The 25,079-nt window shown below is 38.4% G+C and overlaps 1 protein-coding gene across 1 annotated transcript in view; it reads left to right on the top strand.

Moving 5' to 3' along the window:
• cdkal1 (CDK5 regulatory subunit associated protein 1-like 1) overlaps window positions 1-25,079 on the top strand; it is a 222,241-nt gene that overhangs the window by 67,482 nt on the left and 129,680 nt on the right. The window contains exons 6-8 of the mRNA XM_077575695.1: window positions 235-283; window positions 5,965-6,085; window positions 24,750-24,853. Of these exons, the coding sequence (XP_077431821.1) occupies window positions 235-283; window positions 5,965-6,085; window positions 24,750-24,853 (274 nt within the window). The remainder of the gene's footprint in view (window positions 1-234; window positions 284-5,964; window positions 6,086-24,749; window positions 24,854-25,079) is intronic.

The raw sequence follows: 25,079 nt of genomic DNA, 5'->3' as shown, positions 1-25,079 counted from the left end.
TGAAATTCTGTGACATTTAAGAATTCTATACATCTTCTCATTCACATTGCGACCATTATATGCACACAGTCACATTCTATTTCATCAGTTTCAACTTGACCGTGCGCATTTTGTTTGTCTGCACAGCTTGTTGTCATATGGATCACTTGTGTTTATGCCCTCAGTATTAGGCTTTTATTTGAATGTGTGAATGCTCAGCATCAATAAACCTTCGTGTGCCTTTGTGTTTTTCAGGTCCAGCAGATTGATCGAGTGGTAGAGGTGGTGGATGAGGCTGTTAAAGGTATTTGAACGCACACAAAATAGACCTGCAAGTATGCACACCATTGTGTTGTTATTGCCAATTGATGTAGACGCCATCCAGAGGGCCAACTTCAGTTACTTCTGTGTTGCAATACAATAAAAAAATGAGCATCAAAACATCTTTTAATTTAAATTAATTGGACAATCCATCGGTGTCCAAACTATGCCGGGGGGGCCATTTGCGGCCTCCTGTCCATTTATCAGCGGCCCGCGGCACATGCTAAAATTTGCTAATAAAAAAAAGTCTGAAAGAGGACAGAATGAGGAGGAGTCAAAAAAATAGGTGCCACTTCTAATAATAAATTGGTTTACATACTACAGAGCTTCCAGATATGCAAAATACAAATATTTGCGACCAAAATAATAACACAATTTCTCTCCTAAACGCTGTGGTGAATAAAGTTTGAAATTAAAAATCAAAAATAGTTTCTTCCACTTTGTGCTCAAGATCCAATTTATGAACATTCAGGATGCTCAAGTAACTGTTTGTAAAATGGTCAGCTAACTATACAGGACACAAAAAGTCCGATTAAAAAAAAAAAAATCCGATACTATTTCCCTTATCACCTTTAACAAAAAGCTGTCATGTAGCAGTTTTTCAAAATAACTAGAACATATAAACAATATGTAAATGCCTGCTTGATTGATTTCAGCCCGTTTCATAAATTATTGTACAAAGAATTTCAGAGCGGCTCATACGTCCTATTTTTTTGTTTTTTTTATTTTGTAGCCCTCAAATGAAAAAGTTCGAGCACCACTGATATAAGTAGTAGTTTTTATGTTGCTTACAGTATTATTATTACATGAATATTTAAAGTTGTGGCCATCATTATTAATGTTGTTCCGATACCGGTATCGGCAGAGGCCCCGATCCTGCATAAAAACAGTGGTATCGGCAAGTACTAACAAGTAACATGCCGATACTATTATTTCCGACGCTAAAATAGGACTTTGGATGCAGCATCTTGTGTTTTACTTGTGCACAACATTCACTGATGTGTGACGTGCTCACTGCATGCCAAGCTAGGATATCATATTGGCCCTTGAATGCTCTGAACCAATGGCAGGGCAGCTTTTTCATGTTGACAAAAACAACAACCCAGGTATCGGAACGGTATCGGCATCGACCGATACTGCAAAACTGGTTATCGTAATCGGTATCGGGGGCCAAAAATGGTATCGGAACAACACTAATCATTATTGTCACCCATGAAAATGGCGGTACACCACTGCTGAAAAAATATCCGGGTAGGCTTGCTAGAACTAGAACAGGGACAAACCACAGACCATGTGGGGAAAATGTTCTCTAGGAAGACAAAACGAATATGTGCGTATGTGCGTGTATACGGGATTTAAGAGCAAACCACTGTAACACCACTACATTTGGCTGCAAAATATTTGGTTTTTGAAAAGGATAAAGAACACAAGCATGCATCCAAATCACGCAAGAATATTTGAAAAGGAAACTTGTTTTTTAATTTAATACCAAGTCCTGAAGCTCCAACTCATAGAAAATGGTTGAAAGCAGCAATCTATTTCAGAGGTTAGTGTTTAATGAATTAAAATCTAGTCGTCCCAATAGTGGCGGTTAGAGTTGTAAGAAATGAATTACTTTTGGATGTTTGTAAAACAGCTTGTTAAGTGCTCGTTTCTGTCAAAGAAGACAGACTCACATGTCAGAGATTAGTTCATCCATTTAAACTATCTGGCCACTGCAACACTACTCTGCTGTTAATTGAAGGTCACACAGAGTTTATTGTGATGTCCACTGAAGCTGTCATACACCCGCAGCTGTTCTCTTAAAAAACAACTGTAAAACAGATTGGCTTTGCATGTGCATCAATGTGTGTGTGAGTGTGTTGTTTGTGACTGTAAGCTTGCTAATTAGGGACATCTGAATTTTACAATGTAATCAACCCTAAATTGTCTGACTACACACACTTACAGTATGCACACCCAGCACATACACAAGTTTTTATTTTTTATTTTGATTACCATATTTCGCTCAACATCTTTAAACATTTCTTTCCTTGCTTCTTCTTACCCATCCGCCTTCTCATATCCTGACTCTATCCCTCCGCACCCCCCTCCACAGAAACTAATTTCCTCAGTATCATTACTGTTCTTTATGACCACATATAAATCGAGAGCTGTTACTTCAGCTCAGAGGCCAGGAGACCTTTAAACTGGGGGATTTGCCTTTTGTGATGGTAACTAAAACGCGTATGCCAATGAATCGCAAGACGCAGTTCTTTGCTTCAACAAAATTGCTTGCGGGGTCTCTTTTCCACATGACAAAAGCATTGGCAAGCTTTTATGAGCTAGCTTCTTGAAGCGTGAGACGATCATTTCAGTTTGAGTCTTAGTTTAAAATGAATATAACTGCCACTCAATAAGAATACCTCGCCACAGTAAAGCTGTGTTTAATTTTGCTGTGAACCCTTGAACCATAAAGCTTATGTTACTACCTGTTGTAAATGACTTCCGTTATCTCAGGTTGAGTTGCTGAGCATGCACACAGTATTTTAACACATACACGTTGTCTGATAGGGCAGTTACTGTGGCCACAAGATTGCTTATCCATTTTGGTTTTCTTATACTAGATGCGAATTTTCTGGAGGGAACCTGAAATGTAAGGACTGAATTCTCGGGAGATTAAGGCCAAATTGGCAATTAAACAAATACTCTGAGCCAGTGCTGTCACTAACGAAAATCGAGTCTCCTGTCGATTCCATTGATTAATCGCCCCCCATTCCATTTTAAATCCATAAACGTCATGAGTACTCGCTTATTGTAGCTTCCATGTGATTCGCGAGCGCAATCATTGCTGCTCACCGCTCCCTCAGGGGATGGGTCAAATGCGGAGAACGAATTTCGCCCCCACTTAGTTGGGTGTGACAATCAGTGGAATTTACCTTACCTTACCTTTACCTTACTTGCTATTGCTATTAGCTCATGCTAATCTAGCTCATGATATTGCAAAGTGAGTTTGTTTCTAAGGTCAGACAACGTCTTAAACTCCCTTGTCTCTGTCGTTAAGTGCATTGTGGCTAACTGGGTCAATTTGGCTCGGTTATTGCACACTTTGGTGGTGTAAAACCGTTGTAATAGTCCTTACGGCAAATGCTGGATGGCTTAGCTTGGACTCTACTTAGAGGAGTGAAAAAAAAAACTTGGAGGAGTGAGTCTTGCTCTATGTTTAACATAGATAGTAGATACCGCCTTGTCTTGTTGCTGACACACATATGGCTGCCATCTTACATGTGTTTGCCTCCAATAAATTCATTAGAACACTTTTATTTCTTTAGGGATTTTGACGCGGATTGTTTTGTTATGAACATCAGACATGTAGCGAAGCAAATTCTCCCCCCCCCCCCCCCTTTCTGTCTAAAGCGACCACAAACAAACCCTAAGAAGCATCCTAGAAGTGTTTTGGTGAAGGCCGGTCAGAGTCCGTCAGCAATAAGTGTCCGAGCGGAAACGCGAAATATTGGTTCCGGCAACTTCCTGGTGCCATAAATATGTTTTTTTTTTAAATGATAGAAATAGCTTCAACGCATGTATTTTTTTGCGTCAATTTTTGTGGTCGACTTTTTCCCTCAGCCCTACTCTGAGCAGACATAAACTTTGGACAGAGTTGCTGTTACTTCCTGTATGTGCTTATTTTAGTTTATATTATAATTACCCTCTCCCTTCCAAGTAAAAAAAGAAAAGAAAAGAGAAATCCAGGTCTACCTCTAAAAAAATTTAAAAACAACTTCACTGATGTCAATTGATGATATGTCAGATGCCATAACTAATTTATGTGTATCCTTTGTAAGGCTGTTTCAATATTTCTATTGGTGTTCTGATATTAATCTCCTCTAGTTGAGATTATAGCCTCAGATGATACCATTTCACCTGTTGTTCTGATGTTTTTTTAAACAGTTTAGATTTAGTGTGTGTATGTCAGAAATCGGGGCGCACAAGGTTAGGTGGGCTAATGCATCTACTTAGCTAGAGATCAGAGGCTATATAGCATCAATATGACCTCACGATCCTTATTTCACCAGGATAAACAAACTGTTATCGCGTTCCTTGCTAAAAATAAGATCAAGCTTAAGAATAAAGACATGTCGGGGACAGAAACAAAGTTGACCCGTTCACACAGATTTAAAATGGAATTCTGAATGATATTGTAAACATATTCTTGTGATGCGGAGTGACCTTTTATATGATGAGAATGCCGAATGCTGATCAGAGGCTTGTTGCTGTCAAGCGGAAAAGCTACGTTTTGGCTTTTATAAGAGTATGCTTTGATGTCCATATCAAATAAAATTACTTTAGCAGACATTGCTAAGATATTAACACTGTTCGATGCAATTGTGTTGCTTGGCCCATTACATCAACAAGATGACCGATAAACACTAAACCCCTGCTATCCTTTTCATCCGCCACCTTTGTCCCTTATTTCCAATGTTCCCCACCCCGCTGATGCCTTCCAATCAAACAGGGGACCCACCACTTATGAGACATCAGCCGTAGGTCATGAGGTCATCCTTTTAGCCCCTACTGCTGTGATCCAACCATCCATCTGGTCATCGTATACAGCTTTCATCTGCGAGGAATTCATCTTCTTGCCTTCTGTCTATTCTTTCTTTCCATCTACACCATCACGTTATAGGAGGCATTTATGAGTGGCTGGATTACGTCAAGCCATATTTATAGATATGTCAACAAAGGAGAAAAAGCAGTGACATTTGAACGATTGGAAAGACAATTCGACAGCACTCGGATGATATTGTTAAGATAGCCAGTGGCATACAACTGACAAGATTAAAGTATTCTTTAAAAACTGCCCAACATATTGCAATTATAATATTCACGTAAAATAATAACAGCAAGAAATAATATAGGTAAAGTTTAAATTTAGCATTTGTGTAGAGAAATTTTGCTGTCATGATAATGTGTTGACTGACTGGATCGTAGAACTGATCGGGACGATCAAACATAAAAAATAAAATAATTGAGAACAAAATATCTCAATTTATCCCCAAACAGCTTTCTTACAGAAGCTAGCTGTAAGAAAGCCAAACGTGCACCCAGCCCTTATTTCCACAAGTGGAGTTTTCTCATTTCCCCGCTTGTACTGGGATATTACGACCAGTCACGCCTCACCGATTGGCTCTTTGTCCTCCTTAGGGGCAGATAGTAATTTTTATCTACCAATGATAGCCATGCTTCCTGCCCTGAGCCCACCCTCCCTGGAGACTCATGTAAAGCGGATAGAAACAGCAAGACAATTCCATCCCTCAGCGCCTCCGTCTCACACGCATCTTGCTATAAAGTTATTAGAGGGTTAGAGAGAGGAGACCACAGCATCCCATTTTCACACAATAAAGGTTGAACATCACTGACATTTAACTATTTGTTATGGATTTTATTTGCTCCGCTTGTATAGTGTGCTTTCTAAACATCTTTATACATTTTGTAGTTTATAGTCACACTGTGCACAATCAATTTAAATAAAATTGTAGATGTATTTTCATGTTAAAATGAACATAACTATTGCACAAATTGTGGGGTTTGGCAACTAGTAATCATAAGTAGCTAATTGTAACTGCCATTAGAAAATGCACATGAGCTTTCATTTACCACATCATTTTTTATTCTTTAATTCAGGGCACTCAGTTCGTCTTTTGGGCCAGAAGAAAGATGGAGGCCGGAGATTAGGGGGAGCTAGACTGGATCTTCCCAAGATAAGGAAAAACCCTCTAATTGAAATCATCTCCATTAACACAGGGTAAGTACAGTATTAACTAGCATTGTACCTGACAGTGTGTATGTGATTCAGAGCTTGAAAGGACCTAAATTAGACAGCTTTCTACTGTCATCAGTTTTCTTTGTGTGTTTTGTGTTGCGTAATCTCTGAAGTAGGTTACACCATTGTACCTACTTCAAATGTTCAGTAATAGAAACCCACAATTTCCAATTGGTAACAATAGCAGTGTATTACAAAAAAGTGTGGAAAGCTCAAATTACTCATTCAATTGCACTGCATCTCGGTCTTTGCCCATTGGGTTACTAATCAAAACATGAAGAAAAATATATCTACAGAAAGAAGAATATGAGGCTTTTCTTTACAAGCTCATTCACCATATTAACAAATTGCTTTTCTGTGAATCACTGTATTTAATTACAGTATATGAGTATCGCTTCTGCGAACTACTTCACTGTGTTGCATTGAGTCGACCAACTTCTGGTATCTTTAAACTGGTACATTAGGATGAAAATGCTGCTCACATGTCAGGTTCCTTTTCTGTACTTAATTTTTTTTTTTAGAAGTATGGACTTGAAAAAAGTCTTGTATTAGAATTATTAACTTTTTGACTGCCAGACGTTTTCAGAAAAGGGATGCCGTGGGTGCCAGCCGATTTAAGCATTTTGACTGATCTTTTGACTGATCTTTCAAGGTCCACAGAAAATTATGTGTTTGGACTATGGAAACACACATTCTACCAAATGAAAGATTGGACTCTCATCTTTAATCAGAAAAAAAAGTTTGTTTCTACCTTATTCCGTTTTTTAGTAATAAACAATAGAAAATGGTTAGTTTCACCTCTGTTTTGAAACAAACGTCTTTTAACGTCTTTGGCACTCCTCCATAGGATTTTACTAAACGTTATTTAACGTTTTTGGCAGTCAAAGAGTTAAGACTGAAATGTATTTAAAATGGTACATTTTACCAACCAAACCACTTCTGCGCACATGCACGGACAAGCTACATTTTATGGGCTAATTTAATGTTGTTAAAAAATAATCTACAAACCCATGCGCTGTAATCTCAGCGGGCTACTTAAAAGGGGTTTGTACAGACTAATTACATTGTTCTTGACCTTCACTGGTTATAATCCATCAGTCATTCCCATGTTCATCTTCAAAGTCCATACTTGAATGATGTCCATCACAAAACAATTAACTAAAGAGATTGTATTCACAATGCTTGTTTGTTTTGGTTCCACTTTGATCTCGTATAAAGGCACAACTAATTCTTTAGTTTGACACGTTGAGATTTTTTAACAGTTTACTGGTTTTGTGACTTTATGGATTAACTGTTGATTCTCATATCCATTATAACGGAACTCTCAGACTAGAGCACTATTACCTGCCTTTGGGTTCTGGACTTAAATGTATTACTGCCTAAACACCAGAGACCTTGTTGTTATTAAGAGTGTGACATTGATGCAGCACAAGGAAATTCTCCATCTATAGTACATTACTATAAATGTCATACTGTATGTATAATTTAGATCTTGAGACAAGATGACTGTTGTCTCTTTCTTTTGTGGTGTGTGTGGCTTTATTTTTTATTTTAAGGGGTCATAGCGGCGACAAACAAATCCCCTTGTTTTTGTTATTTTATACTGGAAGTCTTTTAGTAGGCTGTTTGATAACATGAATAGCTGCTGTAAATCCAGGCTGAACATCTGCTTTTGTGTAATTTGGTCAGTCATTGGTGTCCCTAATTTGACCAGGCTTTGCTGATATAAAATTATATGTGAAAGAGACAGCGCGTTCTTTATATGGTCTGTTTTTAGATAATCCATTTTAAATCCTCCTCTGAAGTAGTGACATCATTGGTGACATTTGTTAGTGGGCAAAACAAGAGAGATCTTTGTGGGACACGCAAATGCAGAGCAGACCCAACTTCTGCTGCCTCCTGCCTCAAAAAAGAATTTTGGAAAGTTGACAATAGGCATTAGAGGACTCTTTCTTTTAGACAAATGTTACACTGAAGCCATGCTCCAGCATGAAACATTTCCATATTCATTTTCAGTTTGATGTTAATGTCAAATAATGGTAGAGATTCTTAACAGTTATCTTTCTTCCTTTGCAATATCCTAAAACGCATTACTTTGATGAGAGTAAAATGCTAAGAAATACTGAATGTGACTGCATATTGTTTTTGAAGTGTAGAAGATGAAGTTATCTTTGGGTCCAGCCTAGGTGAGGTCCTTGGAAAGGTGGACCCCAAGGTACTATCTGAAGACCACTTCCACTGCTTTCCTCCAATGTCCAAGGAGGAGGCTTTGGTCTTGGTCTTCATCATATTGATGTGAAGGTTACCTTTGCATCAGTCCACCAGATGTTCTACCTCCACTCTGTCTTTGGACTCACTTGTGCGTCATGCATCCTGCTGTCTAAAAACAGTTTGGTCTAAAGTAACCCAATTATGGATAAAAATTTAACCGATCCACTTTATTGGTTGTTTTATACAAACCGACCCTTTTTTTTTGGGACCCAAGTAAATGATCTGACCAATATTTATGTGTTGTTTTACACTAAAAGAGCCTTTTCTTGACTCAAAGTTGAGGATCGGTCCATTTTTTACCCATAGTTGGGTTATTTTTGACCCAAACATTTTAAGAGAGTGCTACTGCTATCTGCTTCGCAAACTTCGTTAAATGACAGCAGAGCAGTCCATAGGTCAATAGTGTGAGCAGAAGGGGGCTCAACACACAGCCCTGGAGGGAGCCAGTGCTGAGGTTGATAGAGTAGGATACGGTTGTGGATCCTGACAGTCTGTGATCTGTTAAGTCCAAGACCCAGTCCTCCACTGTGTGATGATGGTGTTGAATGAGGAGAAATCTAGGAAGACCAGGCGGTCGTAGGACTTCCTGCTTTCTAGCCGTGTTGAGAAGACTTTGAGTCAAGAAATGGGTCTTTTAGTGTAAAACAACTCATAAATATTGGAGCGATTTTTCCTGTAGGCGTACTGGTGAGGGTGGGAGAGTTTTTGATCTTCACCATGATCAGCTTTTCCAAGCACTTCGTGACAATTGGGCTGAGGGCAACAGTTTTATAGTCATTTGCCACTGTGAAGGTATTTGCCAATAGCATGGTGGAGGAAGTGCTTTGGCAAGTTGGGACAGACCCTAGTTGGATTGAGGTGTTGAAAATGTGCATTAGCACCACGGTCAGCTGGTGTACACAGTCCCTCAGTATGGGCCTGCAGCTATGTGTGGATTAATCCTTTGCTGGGTTCTCCTCACGTCTGTTGGGGATAAGCTGAGGGGCATGTAAATCTGACATAGGGGGTGTTGTTGTTGGGGTCCTCAAAACTGTAGAACTGGTTGAGGGCATCTGGCAGGGAGGGGTCTTCCACTTCACCTCTAATGACCCTCGGAGAACGTGGAAAGGCTTTAAGTGCATCACAAATGGCATCACCAACATTTCTGTGCATTTATCTGAAATTGACTTTCTTCAGGCTTCTGTTTGGCTAAAAAAATATCTTAAGAGTTCACGGTTGTAGCACCCTTGTTTATTTCAGATTCCCATATGTTGGTCAGAGAGGAAAAAAAAGACAGTGTAGTCATACTAGCATTTATAATGTTACATTAATTTATTTTCCTTATTCGTTTATAATTCTTGTATTTTAATTCGGAGTCTACCTGATGCAACTTTTGTCCCGTCATCTTTACTTTTAAGCACACAAACCCTCACAATGGCATCATGGTGTAGTTATTACAAATAGGGCAACTTCCTGGAAATTAAATTCTATGTTCCAATTGATTCAAAATATGACTTTGATTAAGTTGCATATTAATATCATTTGCACCTATTAAATTAGATTAATGTTCCCCTTCCACTAAATCAGTTTTATCCTCACATGGGGGGTAAAAAAAAAATCAATGTAGCCTGGCTAACAATTAGAAATATGCCCTGGGCAGTGTATGAAAGAAGCACTGGCAGGTCTTTTTTTCTGGTCCATTAGGAGTTTAGTTGCGTCAACTGACAGCAATTTGGGTAAAAAACAAAACAAACAAAAAGTATGTCTCCTTCACCAAACAAAAGATCGAATGCACCTTATTTTGCGGTCAATATTATCTTTTAGTCACTGTGTTAGATAGATTTTTAGAAATAAACATAACTGAACATATTTTTTTAACAAGCGCAATACTATTAAGCTTGTTGACTGGTTTTGTGGCACACATGCTCTAAATTAGATCATGTTCCCATTTCCAGCATTTCATTTTCAATTGTAGTTGAGCATTGTTTCTCATGTTGTTTCTCAACATAGCTCCTTCTTGTAAACAGTTATGCCCGAGGGCAGAGTTCATTGCTCAAATAGCCTGCAAGTAAGCTGCAAAAAAAAAAGAAAAAAAGACTGCACTTGTCTTTCTAATGCGCTGTTTTGTGTCCCAGTTTTAGAACACTTGATGCTATTAGCCAAGCTGGTGCTTTTGTATGTGTAAGTATGTGTGTCTGGCCCTAGGGTACTCTTGGGTCCCTTCTTACTATTACTGCGTTTATCTGTGTGTGCGTGTGTGTGAATGTGTATGTATGTTGTCAGCATCAACAAAAGTCCCTTTGTGAGCAAGCTGAATTGGGATGCTTTAGCATCATAAACCAGGAATTTACAGCCACTCAGTCAGAATGGGTCATTAAATGTGTTGTGTGTTGCTGTTTGTTTGTGTGTACCATTGCCATTGGACTCCAGGCATGAAAAAAAAAAGCCATTTGTTCCACAGTAACAGCTCATTTCATTTCATGAGGCCTCCCTTCCCTTCTCTCTATTTAGTTACATTTTTGTTGGTTATGATCTGTCTTATTACTATTACAAAGCTAAAGTCTTGCCTGATCTTCTGCCGTTTACAGCAAACAACTTGCTTCATTATTTGTGTCCTCTGGGCACACAGGTAGGCAAGCAGGCAGGATATTTTCTCTTATTTCGAGTAAATTCAGTTCTCTTGGTCAGCTTCCAGTATGCTCGGTTTTAGAATCCATTCTCACAGTAATGCAATTGTAAGGCTTTAAAGAGGATGTTTGACAGAAAGTAACATTGTTAACTCAGATAGTATTTTACAGGTGTAAAAAGGTGTTCATCGTTCTAAGTATTAATTAAAGTAAGAAACAAACATTTGTGGTTCTCATCTTTAATATGATGACAAGCGATAGACATGACAACTGGGCAGAGGGAGGTTAACTGCTTGGAAAACAAGTTGCCCTCATTAACGAATAAATGGAGCTGACTTAGCGAGGTAGATTCTCTTCTTTTTCTGATTACTTGTATTTTGGGTGCATTGTTCACTGCATTGTACGTTGGCCCAATATGCTGCTGAAATGAATGCCTTGCGTACAATATGTGTTCCTTTGCCACAGTGAGTTTATTTTTCAGTTCAGTGGGCATCCATTTTCCTATTGGCTCTTGTCCTTCAATGGTGGCATGTAGAATGGTAATAGCAATTGCATTAATTATGTTTAGTCAACAACTGTATTACTTTGGGGTTGAACCAAATCTATGCACATCATTATTCGGATGTTTGCAAACAGTCAACGCCTGGAGGATTGACTGATATTTTCAATGTACACACATGGACAACATTGTTAAATTCAAAAGCACTGTCAGAATTTTCATGTATTTTTTTTTTTTTACTTTTGTCAGTTACAAGTTGTTTCATTTTTCTTCTTCATTTGGTCCACATGTGTAATATCTACTGAAGGTGTAAAATAAATCCTTCTATTTTGTAGATTGAAAACTGTTTTGTTTATTTATTTATTCATTAATTTATTTTTACTTTGAGCTATTGGTTTGCTATTCACGGGAATACAACAAAAAATAACCTTCAAGCTTGTACAACATTTTATCTATTATGTTTACCTCTTTTCACAAGTTGTTTTCTTCTAACCTCCTGACACGACAACACTTAACAGGCACTTATCTCCTTGGCAGTAATAGTAACTATGCCTTTATTAGAAAGCTTTTTGTCTACCAACAAAGTTGTGCTCTGTACAGATTCTGCAACTGTCTACAAAAAAATTGAATTTAATAGTTTGACTCATTTCTTTCTCTTTTACTTGCTGCTCCATCCTTGAATTATATACTGTATTTGAAAAATAATTGCCATGAATAACCATGCCGAAACACACACAAGGCATGTGTTTGTTGTGTAAATTACAGCCTTGCAGGGACTTGCTGTAAAAAGTGTTTATTTGCAACTCTGAGTAGAGTTTTGAATTTGTTTGTGTTAGGTCCCACAAGTGTGTTCACTGCAAGTTTCCTGTGATTTCCTTCTGGCCGCCACAACTTCGACAAAGTACAATAATGGGTCTTATCAACCTTGCCGCTGACCTTAACATAGAATTGTGTTAAGCATTGTGACCAAGGTGTAACGTTAACAGTTTTAGCCAGCTGAGAGGGGTAAGTTTGGGGTCACAGACATGCCGAGGAAAAACAATAAACCGTTAGACTCTGAGGCCCAGGGTTAGAAATCCCCAGGAAACCACAGCCACCACACTAATGTTCTGTTTGTCAGTGTTAGAATTATTACCTTAAAAAAAAAAGTGTAGTAGTTGAAACAATAGCACTTTGACCTGATATGCTGCTGAGGTATTTCTTGCCCTCGTTTAAGCTATTGTGTCACAAGTCAGTGAGATAATAGAAAAAGCTCTGTATCATTGAAATATTTTTTTCCCTACGCACAATACAGTAGAACATCCAAATTTGAATGTCCTCAAATTCAGACACATCATAATTAACATAATAATGAATGAAAAAGTTGCACAACAATTTAGAGTCAAACCCATGCCTTACATAATGTAATGAGAGATCTAAACAAATCAACTCCACGTGTTTCCTTTTCTTTAGCTTAGGTTACTGGTAATGGCAAAGGGAAGCAGTGTCATAATGACCATCAAACCGTAAAAGGAAGTTATTGCAACATAGGAAAGTGGTAAATGTATCTCTGTCTGAGCTGCTCAGTACAATAATTCAACATCAATAATATTTATTTGGAAGGAATTCATCTCGCTAGCACATTGCAAATTGTCACTTGGTAGATTAATCGCTGTGTTATCAGAATTAACAGTGACCACACAACTATAATATACAGGTAGAACCTTTTACACTTGTTTGAAATTTTAAAATGTTTGCAAGCACGATACATGTAGTCAGTTGCCTTTAGAAATATATATTTAATGCTTCTCTCTTCATCTGTAATGAGTAATCAAAAAGGATAATATTTTATTTTTTGCTGTATTTAGTGTATGGGTAAACAGATTTTTACACTTGTACAACAGTTAGCAATTTTAAAATACTAATAAAAACAATAACGTTTTAGAATATCAACAAATGGGCTCTGTCGTCAGTTTTAGTTTGTTGTTTTTTGTTAGGAGCTCATTGCAACTTCTTTGATTTTTATGTATTTGTTCTTAATAGGTTTTATTTTTGTAGACTGAGACCTGTGCACTCAGTGTAAAAACGGGCTCAACGTCATTTTGCTGCCGGTGCAAGTCAAGTCTAGTCCGTTTGTGACATGACCTCACCCCCGACGCACCGGACAATTTTTTACGCTCGACGTAAAAACGGCACATCTCCGTTTTCGTGTTGGGGCAAGTCTTGTTTGGCCTGTTTATGAATTTGGTAGTTGCGGGCACCTCACTGGGCATTCTGGCAGCTGGTCACAGGCACATCTGGAAATTTGCTAACAAAAAGTATACTAGATTTTAGACTTGCAAACCCGAGGTCGACGTAGTAGCACAGGCGGTTTAAAGCGATTTTGGTGGATTCGATCAGGGCGCACACAGACGGTCGGCGCTCCGCGGACGTGTACGGTAGATTTCATTCATACATATGACAACAGTGTGGGATGATGATCCCATCATTGTGGAAATCAATTCATTGAAAAGATTATTATTATTACCATCATAAATATATTTTTAGCATCCCACTCACAATCGTGAGTGGTGGGGTCACGGTTGGTGATGCAAGGCTCACATAACACACAGCTGACTAAGGGGATATTTTGCAGTTTTCTGGCACGGACCCCAGCGAGTCTGTATCTGTTTCCGCAATGTCAAGCCCGACATACGCAGGTTTACTGCCCTCCGAGCCTTAGACGGCTCTGATTTTAATGCAAAGGACGGATGCCGCTACAATTGACCAGGAAAAGGCTATGTTGCATCCAGCAAAGTTGCCCAATGGCATAAACGTTCCATTACACCCAGTTCTACTGGCGTAAAATCTACAAAAATATTAAAAGAAAGAAAACACCCCAATGCAAACAAGTCCTCCAACAAATATGACCATATTGGTCGTTTTACCATGCACGGAAATACGACCAAGTAGAGCGTATCCTATGACAGCTCCCCCAACGGTCACAAGAGGAAAAAGACGTCTAATTAATACGACCATATTGGTTGTTTGTACCATGCACGAAAATACGACCAAATAGAGCGTGCAAGACGATGGTACGTTCTGCACATGCTCCTTCTTGACGTCAGTTCGTCGTCATCTCTGGGAATTTGTCGTCACTTTTGGATGGAATACTAATGCTTGGGGTTAGAGGCTCAGTGAGGTTGTAGTCTGGTTGACGTTACAAAACATGTACAGGGAGTGATCAAGTTACGTCGTACACGACATACGCCGTTTCGACTTTACGGTGCCCGTGTCTTTTCCGTAGCACCTTCTTTTTCGTTAATTTCCCACATTAATCACGCCATTTTAAAGTTATTTAAAGTTGTGTTGTTGTTACCTCCAGCAACGGACATCCTTCGAGCAGGTCGTCTCGCCATCAAGTGCGTCACACTTCCATGTTTAAGTTTGAATTAGCTCTGCTCGGCAGCAATATAAACACAAAATATCGGTTCCAGCTGTTCCGGGTCGCGCAAATATGTTTTTTTTTTAATTACTGTACAAATATCGACTTTAGCGGTGAAATTCGACGCAAGTCGAAATTCGGGTTACATCACCAGAGTAGGAACATAACTCAGCCGTAACTCGAGGACTCCCTGTTGTCAATACTAAAAATAATTAATGGCCTGTTAGCTCAGTCAGATAGATGCTCGTCTTCCGTCCAGATGACCCGGGTCCCAGTAACTCTCGTTATGGTTCTGGTTACTATTTTTTCGCTATTTGCTGGTCGATAGGGGTTAGTAAACTACAATACGTAACACTTGGTCCTAATTTGGCATGTTTTAAAACGACCTATGTGGTCATTTTAATTGGAGGTCTGTCTCTGGGAACCCTATTCAAGAGGCTTATCATGTAGCAGAGTTGGTATTCTCCTTTCTTTTTGGTCTACTATCCTAAAGGGTCATACAAAGCCAAGCCCAAGAATAGACATTATGTTGACATACTTCAAAAATGTTGGTACTCACGTCAAAGTGTTTTCATGACAATAAAAAAAAAAAAGCCTCTCAATAAATACAAAGTTGACAACCACAACTGTAAAGGGTGTTTACACAGTAATTTCTGATCTCCTAAGTCAGAGATTGACAATGCATGTATGCACAGTATCGACAGAAGAATCACATTGCATTTGGCACAGCATGTTTTCTATCACACATACACAAATACATTCTCATTTATTTATTTATTTTCACCCAAGACCAACACACAAGAGTAGATTCTGTCACACACCTCCACCTCCTCTGGCAGTGCACCACAGTGGCCTTCCTGATGTTTATCAAACCAATGTATGGGTAGTTTTCAGCTCCACTGGTCTGAACATATTATTCCATTTCCCTCTTTCCCACTGTTTAACACACAAACACACAAATGCATGTTAGACGCACACACAAACGACTCTACCTCCCTCAATCACCAGGAGACCAGGAGGGCTTGTGCTCCCTGCAGTAAATCCAAAAGATTGATGTGTCTCCTTGGACAAAATGAGATTGTATGTCATTACAAGACATTACGCTACAGAACCCCCGAGTAACCGAATTAACACCAGCGTGTCATAGGAAAGCACACTTTACATACGCACACGCACGTTCACACAACAGATTGCGTCTGAGTCTTCGAATATACCAGCTTTCTCATGTTTCCCCTCCGAGTGTTGACGTTTCCCCAGTGAAGTGGAAGTTGTGAACTTGTTAATTTGACATCAGCACTCCCTTGTCAAGTTGGCTCCCGCAACTTTTGAAGCCACGATGGAATCGTCAGTGGCTGTTGTCTCCTCGTGTTCCTTTTGAATGCTGACCATCAGTTTTGACTTACGGTTTGCAGCCCGAGTGGTGAGTCGACAGCAGCAGTGAGGCGACAATAATTTCGGTTTCAGTGAGCTGCTGGTTTTTGATGGGTGACTGTCCCAGCAGGGACTACAGTTTTTTTTTTTCATCCAGCAAAGTCAAATAAAGCGTGACTGCTTTTTATGTCTTAAAATGATGATTTTGATTCTTTTGGAAGATGCAGTGGTCTGTAGTTTTACCGTGTTACCTTTTTTTTGTTTTTTTTCAGCTTACCTCACATGATGCCAAAGAGACAGACATATCAAACAAATGTAGTGGGACCTCTTAACGTGCATTATTCTATATGCTGTTCATATTTACAGGACTTGCTCAAACTAACCATGACAGACATACATCATGTTTGGAAGTCCTCTTCTAAAGTCCCATGCAGTAATATGGAGGACTTTAAAATATGCGCCTTGTATTGCATCCACAAAATGTTGCCACAGTGACCCTAAACAAGTAAATTACCGTAGTTCGTTCCTGATGACTTGATTTTGAAAGTAACTTAGATTACAAATTACTTTGATAGTTACATTTAGCAAATACCAACAACTTGCTTAACATTAAAAACACCCGGCCTTGCCACTTAATTGGATGTGCATTTATAACAGTGACATTTAAGAATAAAGCTTGTTTTTAATTAAATTAAAAACAAACAAAGACAGTCTTTTCAGGCTTTACTTGCTCAAATACATTTTTAAATTAAATCTAACAGACATTCTTTCTAGACTTCACTTGAAATAAATCCTTAAAAAAAACAAAAAGTAAAATAAAGGCAATATTTTTATTTGACACATTTAACTATTAATGTTGTAATGGCAAAACTCAACATTTATAATAAACATTGTTTATAAATAAAACAATAATTTGGGGACCTCCTGCACGCACACGTGTGTGGATTTAGTGTTATTGAAGCTAACCTCTGTAGACAGCACAGAGTGCGCAATAAACCTTAACATTTTTGTATTTAGCTGACACAAATTCAAAATAGTGACTGCACGAGAACCTCTGTGTCTCCTTACTCCATTGCTGTTTATGGACACGAGAGTAGTCAGTGTGCTGAAATTGATGATGTCACTCCCTCAGACGATTTGAATATTCCTGCAATTTCCCCCTTCTTATGTGCACTGTAATTTCGAGTACTACAGTGTTAGGAATCAGGTGTTTTTCTATATTTTATTTTTCATAGGTTTTACATTAAAATACGCGGTAGAAACAAATATCATACTCAAAAGTAAATTTCATTGATATTAGAAGAGTAACTGTTTCGCTTTACTATGCGTCTATGTTACATAGTGTCCAAATAAAGTACGTTGAATGTAAAATAATTAACATCTAAAGTAAAATCTCAACATGCTAACCCATTCTGTGGTTATTTAATTGTACACAAACACCATTTTTGTCCTGTAACAATAACCTGACTGATCTAGTAAAAACACCGTCTCGAGGTCTGCCTGCAGTCAAAACAAGAAGTTATGAAAACACTCCGAGGTCCCATGTTGACTTGAGGGTTGTGCTCTCTCACACATGCACCCTGCACGTGCTCGCTCTCTGCCAGCCAAAACAACAAGCAAGACTTCTGTTGTCGTCAAAGATCATCTTGTGACCTTTTGTCAAATTCACATGCATTCGTCCCCCTTCATAGCGTGACTAAATTCATGTACAAAGGCTTGATTGAATAAATTGCGAGCTTTGCTGTATTTGACGCACACACACACACACACACAAAACGCAGAATGGCAGTTGGCTCAGGGTGCGTGCGGGAATACAGATTCAACAAAAGCAAACACACAAATTCTATTATGGGAATTGTGAGCGAACCTTGTACGTGTTTATTTCTCAGCATTTATACCTTGACCAGAGATGATTATTGGCAAAAGAGAACACAACTCAGCACAGCCACATTGTTTCTAATATATGTGTCTTGTGCTTGTGTACATTTCTGATGTAGTAGTAATAACAGTTTTGAATAGGGATGGGCGATACCAGACCTCAAGCTGTTTAGTGTGATGTTTAATTATATCTTGTTTTGAAATCCATGCTTTTAATTTGGAAGGCTGCTCTGTATAGGAATTAGTATACGTAAAACCCAAAGGGAAACAAAAAAGCCACATTAAAAATATAATGTAGTGTGTCAACATGGACCTATGGAGTATTTTGTAACTTCTTGGGGACGGTATTAAGCTTCAGCTTCATCCCGTCAGCCCTTTTTCTTTTCGGGTGTAATTGTATGTGAAAATTGAATGTTGTAAATTGTCTCAATGATCGTCCCAGAGGAAAAATTAACAAATAAAACACATTTCATGGTATCGGAGACAGATATCGACACTGGTATCGCCCCCCCCCCCCCCCCATAGCTCATGTAACTTTGCAATGTTTAATTGCCTCATTTACCTTTGCTGGGCTCTTAATTGCCTCGTTAACATCCATCCGAGCTGCTAAAAATAAGACGGTGCCGTTAAGGCCCTCGCAGACGCTACTTATAGCTCTTATGCACACTACATTATATTTGTAATGTGGCTTTTTTGTTTGTCTTTGTGTTTTACGTATACTAATTCCTATACAGAGCAGCCTTCCAAATTAAAAGCATGCATTTCAAAACAAGATATGACTAAACGTCACACACGAAACAGCTTGAGAAATTCTTAACATGGTAGATATTACAAAATTACTTGAAGGCCTATTGTATTGAATTAAATTATTTGCACTTAACTATATTCCTTAAAAATAAGTTGTACAACCACATATTTTGATTGGAACCTTTTTTTTTCTGGCCATTGGATTATTTGTTTAATCTATTTTATGGATTTTTTTAAATTCATTTTATTGTGTGCTCTATGCAAAATGACTTTTATGATCAAATTTAATAAATATAATTGCCTTTAATTTCATTTTATTTTAAGGAAATTTGCTATAGTTGGGATATATGTCATAAAATCTGTCATTGTTTTGTTTGTGTGGAAATTGTATGTATCATAAGTACTAATGGTATCGACACTTGGTCTCGGTGACTACTAAATATTTGAGTATCGGTATCAGTTTAAAAAAAAGTTAGATCGAACATCGCTAGTTTTGAACATTACTGCCATTATTGACCCCAAAGATCTAGAACCTTTTAATTAGAGGACTTCTTTTTTTACACTGTATGCAAATTTCCCACAACCCTTGGATACAACCAAGCTCATCCCCTCAAGCTAGGATGGTCGAACTGCTTACCAATCTCTATATAATAATAATCCTCTTTAAATTTCTATCTGTATGGCTTCATTGTTTGTTGAGTATTCTGTACTCTTTGACTCCCAACTTTTGACTCGCGGTGACTAACTGTACACTTTGTTCGTACCATATAATGGCAGTTTAAGGTTTTGTTTGCTCATTTACCCACTCCACCCTATCTCAGCGTGAACAATAAATGCACTGAATAACCTTGCTTTACAATTGAACAACTCGCCCATTTGCCCTGGCAGTCTCAGCTTTGTTTTGATAATTGCGTTCTCAAGCTGGCACTGCGTAAAACCCCGTCAACGGCAAGACAAACGCGCACGCAGCCCAATTTGTTTATGCATGGAGCAGTTTTCTAATTAATGTGCAAACCCTAAGTGCTTATCATTGAGAAAACCTTTTCCTGCTTAACTGTCTCCGAGTCTGCGTCTTTAAGATGCTGCACAAGGGAGTCCCTCTAAAGGAAACTGCTTGTTTCTGTGTGGGAGAATGTGTGTTTGTGTGTGTGTGTGTGTGTGTGTGCATGCACATGTCAAGGGAGGTTTACAAATGTATAGAGAAACCACATGGCTTTCTTTTTCAAGACTGCAACACAATAGTGCTTTTAGCACACACGCACACACACGAACCAGTCCCAGACTCACTGGGGAGGAAGCCCCTCTCATTGTAACACATTGATGAACTACACAGTTGTCAGGTGCTTTAGCTACCTCTGTGGTTTAATTAGCCAGTAGGAAACAGAAAGGGTATAGTGACAAAAAAAAGGAGGGAATAAAATTGATAAGGAAGTAAACAATAGGCCTGTATAAGAATCTATTTTTGCTATCATATGGATTGACTAGTGACTACTACAACTTAATCCGAATATTGATGGCATGTAAACATGGTCATTGACTTACTTTTGGATAGAGCTGTGCGATACTTGAGAATTTCTAAGTACTAGTGCCAGTATTGCCGATACCGATACCAAGAACTTTTAGTTTCATAAAATATTATTATATGTGAAATTATTTGTCCTATAAATAGTGTTTTTGTTGTTGTAGTTGTTGTTTTGTTTTATTTTGCAAATTAAACTTTTTTGTTGGGTTTTTAACTCATTCAAACCCAAAAACGTGTAGAAACCTTTTTTAATACTTTGTCCTTCACTCCCAAAATCGTGTTTACAAAATGTTTGTTTTTTTTATGCAAGATCATACAGTAGGCTTTGATGCAGTTTCTGACATGAAGAGGTGTCTTAAGAGGAACCCCGACTGCAATGACAAGCTTGCTCTATATTATTTATTTGTTTTTTACTAACATAACTTTAAGATTAATTTTTCAAAAAATATTTCCAGTTTAACACATTTTGTAGAAACTTTATTTGGACATATGCCGCCATTGTTATATACGTCGCAACACATTCAGTGCGTAGTGACGTAGAATGACGGCAGGCTCTCTGCCGAGGAAGCGTTCCTAAATAAACAACATGCAATTGGGAAAGTCACGCTCACCCACGCCGTGCTCTCGTCATTCACTAGACACATTCAAGAGTTTTGATCGTCTCTTTAAGAACGGAGGCTTACCTTGCTTTCTTAATAGGTGTTTCACATTGCTCGGCAGAGAGGCGTATGTCCAAATAAATTTCCAAATAAATTTCCTACTAAATGTATTAAACTGGAAATTATTAAAAAAAAAAGAATCTCATAGATATGTTGGTAACAACCAAATAAATAATACAGAGTAAGCTTGTCATTACAGTCGAGGGTTCCTTTTAAAGCAATGGTAGTTATTTTAAAAAACGGCCAGCGGGGGGCAACAGAGTATAAGGGATCAGCCAGGGCCAAAGCTCTTTTTTGTCAAGTGTTTTCACCCGGAATTTAAATATTGACAAAACTTAGCTATATTCTAATGCTAATTGAAAACAGATATGAATATGCCTTTTTTCCTGATGAAAGAAAATACTCTAATCTTTCTTTTGGTAGGTTCCATGTTTTTATAGCAATAAAACACAATATTCTGTGGGCCTTGCAAAATCAGTCAAAATCCAGTAAAACAGCCAGGAGCGAAGGGGGTTGCTTCAGTGAAAATGGCTGGGAGTAATTGAGTTAATTAAATATGCCAGAATATAATATCCTCAACAGAAACATCTGTACTGTTGTTTAAAGTGGCAATGTAGTAATAATCTTAGTCCATGTTGCTCTTCTGCACTCAAAGAAACGTCAGCCACCAAAGTTCTTCTAGTCTAGACACATCATATATATGATACTTATATGTTGTGCTGCACTAATACCAGCTCAATTAGTAGTTGGAAAAGCTCAACTGAAGCATAATATGACTCTTTGTGTAAAATGTAATAAATTATACCACTGTCATTGGCGGGCTGACGTAAGCACTACAAAGGGATTGTGCGAGGGACCCATGAGACTCCAAAATAAATAAATAGATCTAAATGATCGACACTAGCTCTTTGTTATCGCTACAGTACTGATACTCACTTAAATATCGATTCTATTGATACTTGGATCGAACTGCACAGCTCTAGTTTTCAAAGTAAAACTGCATCCAACCAGCTTGAAATGCATGGCAGGCATCTGTGTTTATACAAGGGCATGCTGTGACACTGCTCCTCTGCTCCAACCTCTTTTTGTGTCAGAGTGCTGAGCAGTTGTCGCACTTTGTTTGGGGTGATGGGGATGTCGAATCTGCTAATGCGTCGTCGTGATTTTGGACAAATGCTCTGCAACAGCGCACTGACAAAGTCACAGGCGCACATAGGCAGAATTGATACACACTCACATGCACGCACACACTAAGGCAAGTAGACCACTGTCTCTTGAGATTAATGTTGGTGTGATCCACTCAGCTGGGCCTGATCACATTAAGATGGATGGACCCCCTGGTGGTGGCGCTGGCTGTGGTGTATGTCTGTGTGTGAGTGTTTGCAGGGTCCCATCTGTCTCTGTTTTCTCCACATGGAGGTTATGTGACCTAGCTGCCATCTTTGGTGCCCTCAACTGGGATAAGCAACGCATAGAGTGGCATGGATAGACAGATTAAAACACAACTATTTTTCCACTCATTTTCTTGCCTTTGGTGACATGCCTCGATGAATGTCGTTTGGAGTTCTAAAGGATTACTGAAGCACTGTTGTGTTAATCTAGCACTGTTTCTTCAAGTGCTTTTTCAAAGAATACATTTGAAAAGTGTGATTTAAATAAACTTTGGAAACAGGGTTTTCATTTATTTTGAGATTGTGGTGATGTTATTCAAACAGACGATTAAAGATAATAGCAAGCTTAAATATTTTATTCCAATTAATCTTTATCAGTTTTGGCTCTGAAGACAAACGTATACAACTTTAAATTACAGTCGTACTACTAAGGTCAAATACAATGTGCCCCAAAATGAATTTGGACCCCACTGCCAACCCATCCAATATAGAATTAATGGAAACAGTCATTTCAAGATATCTTTCATAAACATTTTCTGAACTATGTCAGCAATTTTAAGTAAGCTTCGATTCCTTCGAGGTATGTATACAAGAGCAGTGCACTGAGATTTCTTGAATTTCAATTATTTGAACCAGATATTTATGTCTCTCTGGGTCCAAGGTCAGTTTATGTGAAGCCATAGTGCAATGCCTCTTATCTTGATTTTTCTCTGTATCGGACAGAATACTTTTCTCATAAGCCCACGTGTGCCCATCATCACATTAGTTGGTGCACACCCTTTTCTGGTTTCTAATCATTAGTTAGCTGTTTTTGTCAAGGCAATTTATTCCACATAAAAAAGAATTAGAAAGACAGAATCTTTTCAGTCTGTGTTTTGTATAAAAGGCACACAGTGGGCTAACAGAGGTTTCTTTCATTAGAAAACTGGGCTGAAGTCAATTATTTTTCACAGTTTGGGTATTTTAGGACATTTGGACGAAACACTATTTTGACATGCTGCAGCAAATTGTAAACCAGATTGTGTTTTGCACTAAAAATGTGTGTTTCGCACTAAAAATGTGTGTTTCATTGTCCAAATTGAATGTCAGATATTAGACATTTTAATGGATGAAATTCATAATATTTCCCTCTGGGCTTTTTTCTATCCAATTTAACAGTCTCACTGTACATAGACAGCTATCAAGACGGATCTCCACATTAAGAGCTTCCTTTGCTTATGAATCACATTTTAATCAAACTTATTCCATCCCACTTTTCTGGTCCATTTGTGTTAGGCTTGTTTACTGTTTTGGTCAACTTTTGCTGTCCTGTCACAATTGCAAATGTATTAGATGAATTTAAGAAAGTTTGAGTGAGTTTTTCGTATGTTTTGTGAGCCTTTTAATGATAAAGGATATTTTGCTTTATTTGGGATTTTCTTTTTAAATGAAAAACATTGAATTGTTGTAATGTGTTCATTTATGAAGTAGTTCAGTGGTTCTTAACCTTGTTGGGGGTACTGAACCCCACCAGTTTCCTATGCACATTCGGCCTTCTTTATTGAAAAACAAAATCATTTTTATTATTATTATTATTATTTTATTTATTAATTTTACTGGTGAACAAAATAATCAAGATGAGTAGTCTTTTCATTGAATCTGTTGTTTTCTCTGTATTCCCCATCTTCATGCATCTTCAAGAAAGTCTTTCTGTAGTTTTGATAGCTAACTATGTATGTGCTGGGCTAAAATTGGTCAACTTGGCATTGCAAATCAGGCAGTTTGGACGCTGTCTCCCATCACTCAACTCAGCTCTAAATTTATAGAGCACTTTAAAACACCACACTGCTGTTTTCTTAAGATGGAATCCAGGAGCAGCAACATGCAATGAAAACAGCAGAGGCCCCAGAATTGAACCCTGTGGAACACATAGGTTCCATTCCGTCATACATGCCAATTCATATTGCGCATATTCGGCCGACCACTTGACATACATAGTATGAAGGGATTACAATAATAAATATATCACACGATGTACCATCGCAACAGCCAAGTTGACTACGGAGCGCAGCAAATTCCCTGCAGCACCGATTGGCCAAGTATTGTAGTGTGATCACCTGCAGCCAATGACAGCCTTTTGAGTAGGGTGGGTGTTTTGACCCTTGGGGTTCGATTGAACCCAGGTTAAGAACCACTGAACTAGTTTAATAACTCCTCACATTATGTGTGGTATATTTTTTATGCACAACTACACATTGTAAAGGCTGCTTTTCTATTTGTTAGATAATGGACACAATCATGTCTCTAACTAATTTTCCAGGTGCCTGAATGCATGTACCTACTGCAAGACAAAGCATGCCAGAGGAGACCTGGCCAGCTATCCCATAGAAGAGCTGGTCGAGAGAGCTCGACAGTCTTTCCAAGGTGAGTTAATAATAATAATACATATGTTTCACATATTTCACATGAATGTTAATTGTTGATTTCAGTCTGCGTGTGGCTTTTCTATCATGCGGGGAAGCTTTTAGTAACACATGTTGATGTTTTTTGTTCTTGCTTTGTGGGCCCATCCAGTTGGCTTGGTTTGATGCCAGATGAACAGCTGCTGTGCCCTGGCATCTGTTCCTTAAGAGTAGACTCCCAGCTTCCC

This window comes from Vanacampus margaritifer, chromosome 9, assembly GCF_051991255.1.
Source record: "Vanacampus margaritifer isolate UIUO_Vmar chromosome 9, RoL_Vmar_1.0, whole genome shotgun sequence".
NCBI lineage: Eukaryota > Metazoa > Chordata > Actinopteri > Syngnathiformes > Syngnathidae > Vanacampus > Vanacampus margaritifer.
The sequence above is the reverse complement of the archived record's forward strand: the minus strand, read 5'-3'. Positions and strand labels throughout refer to the sequence as shown.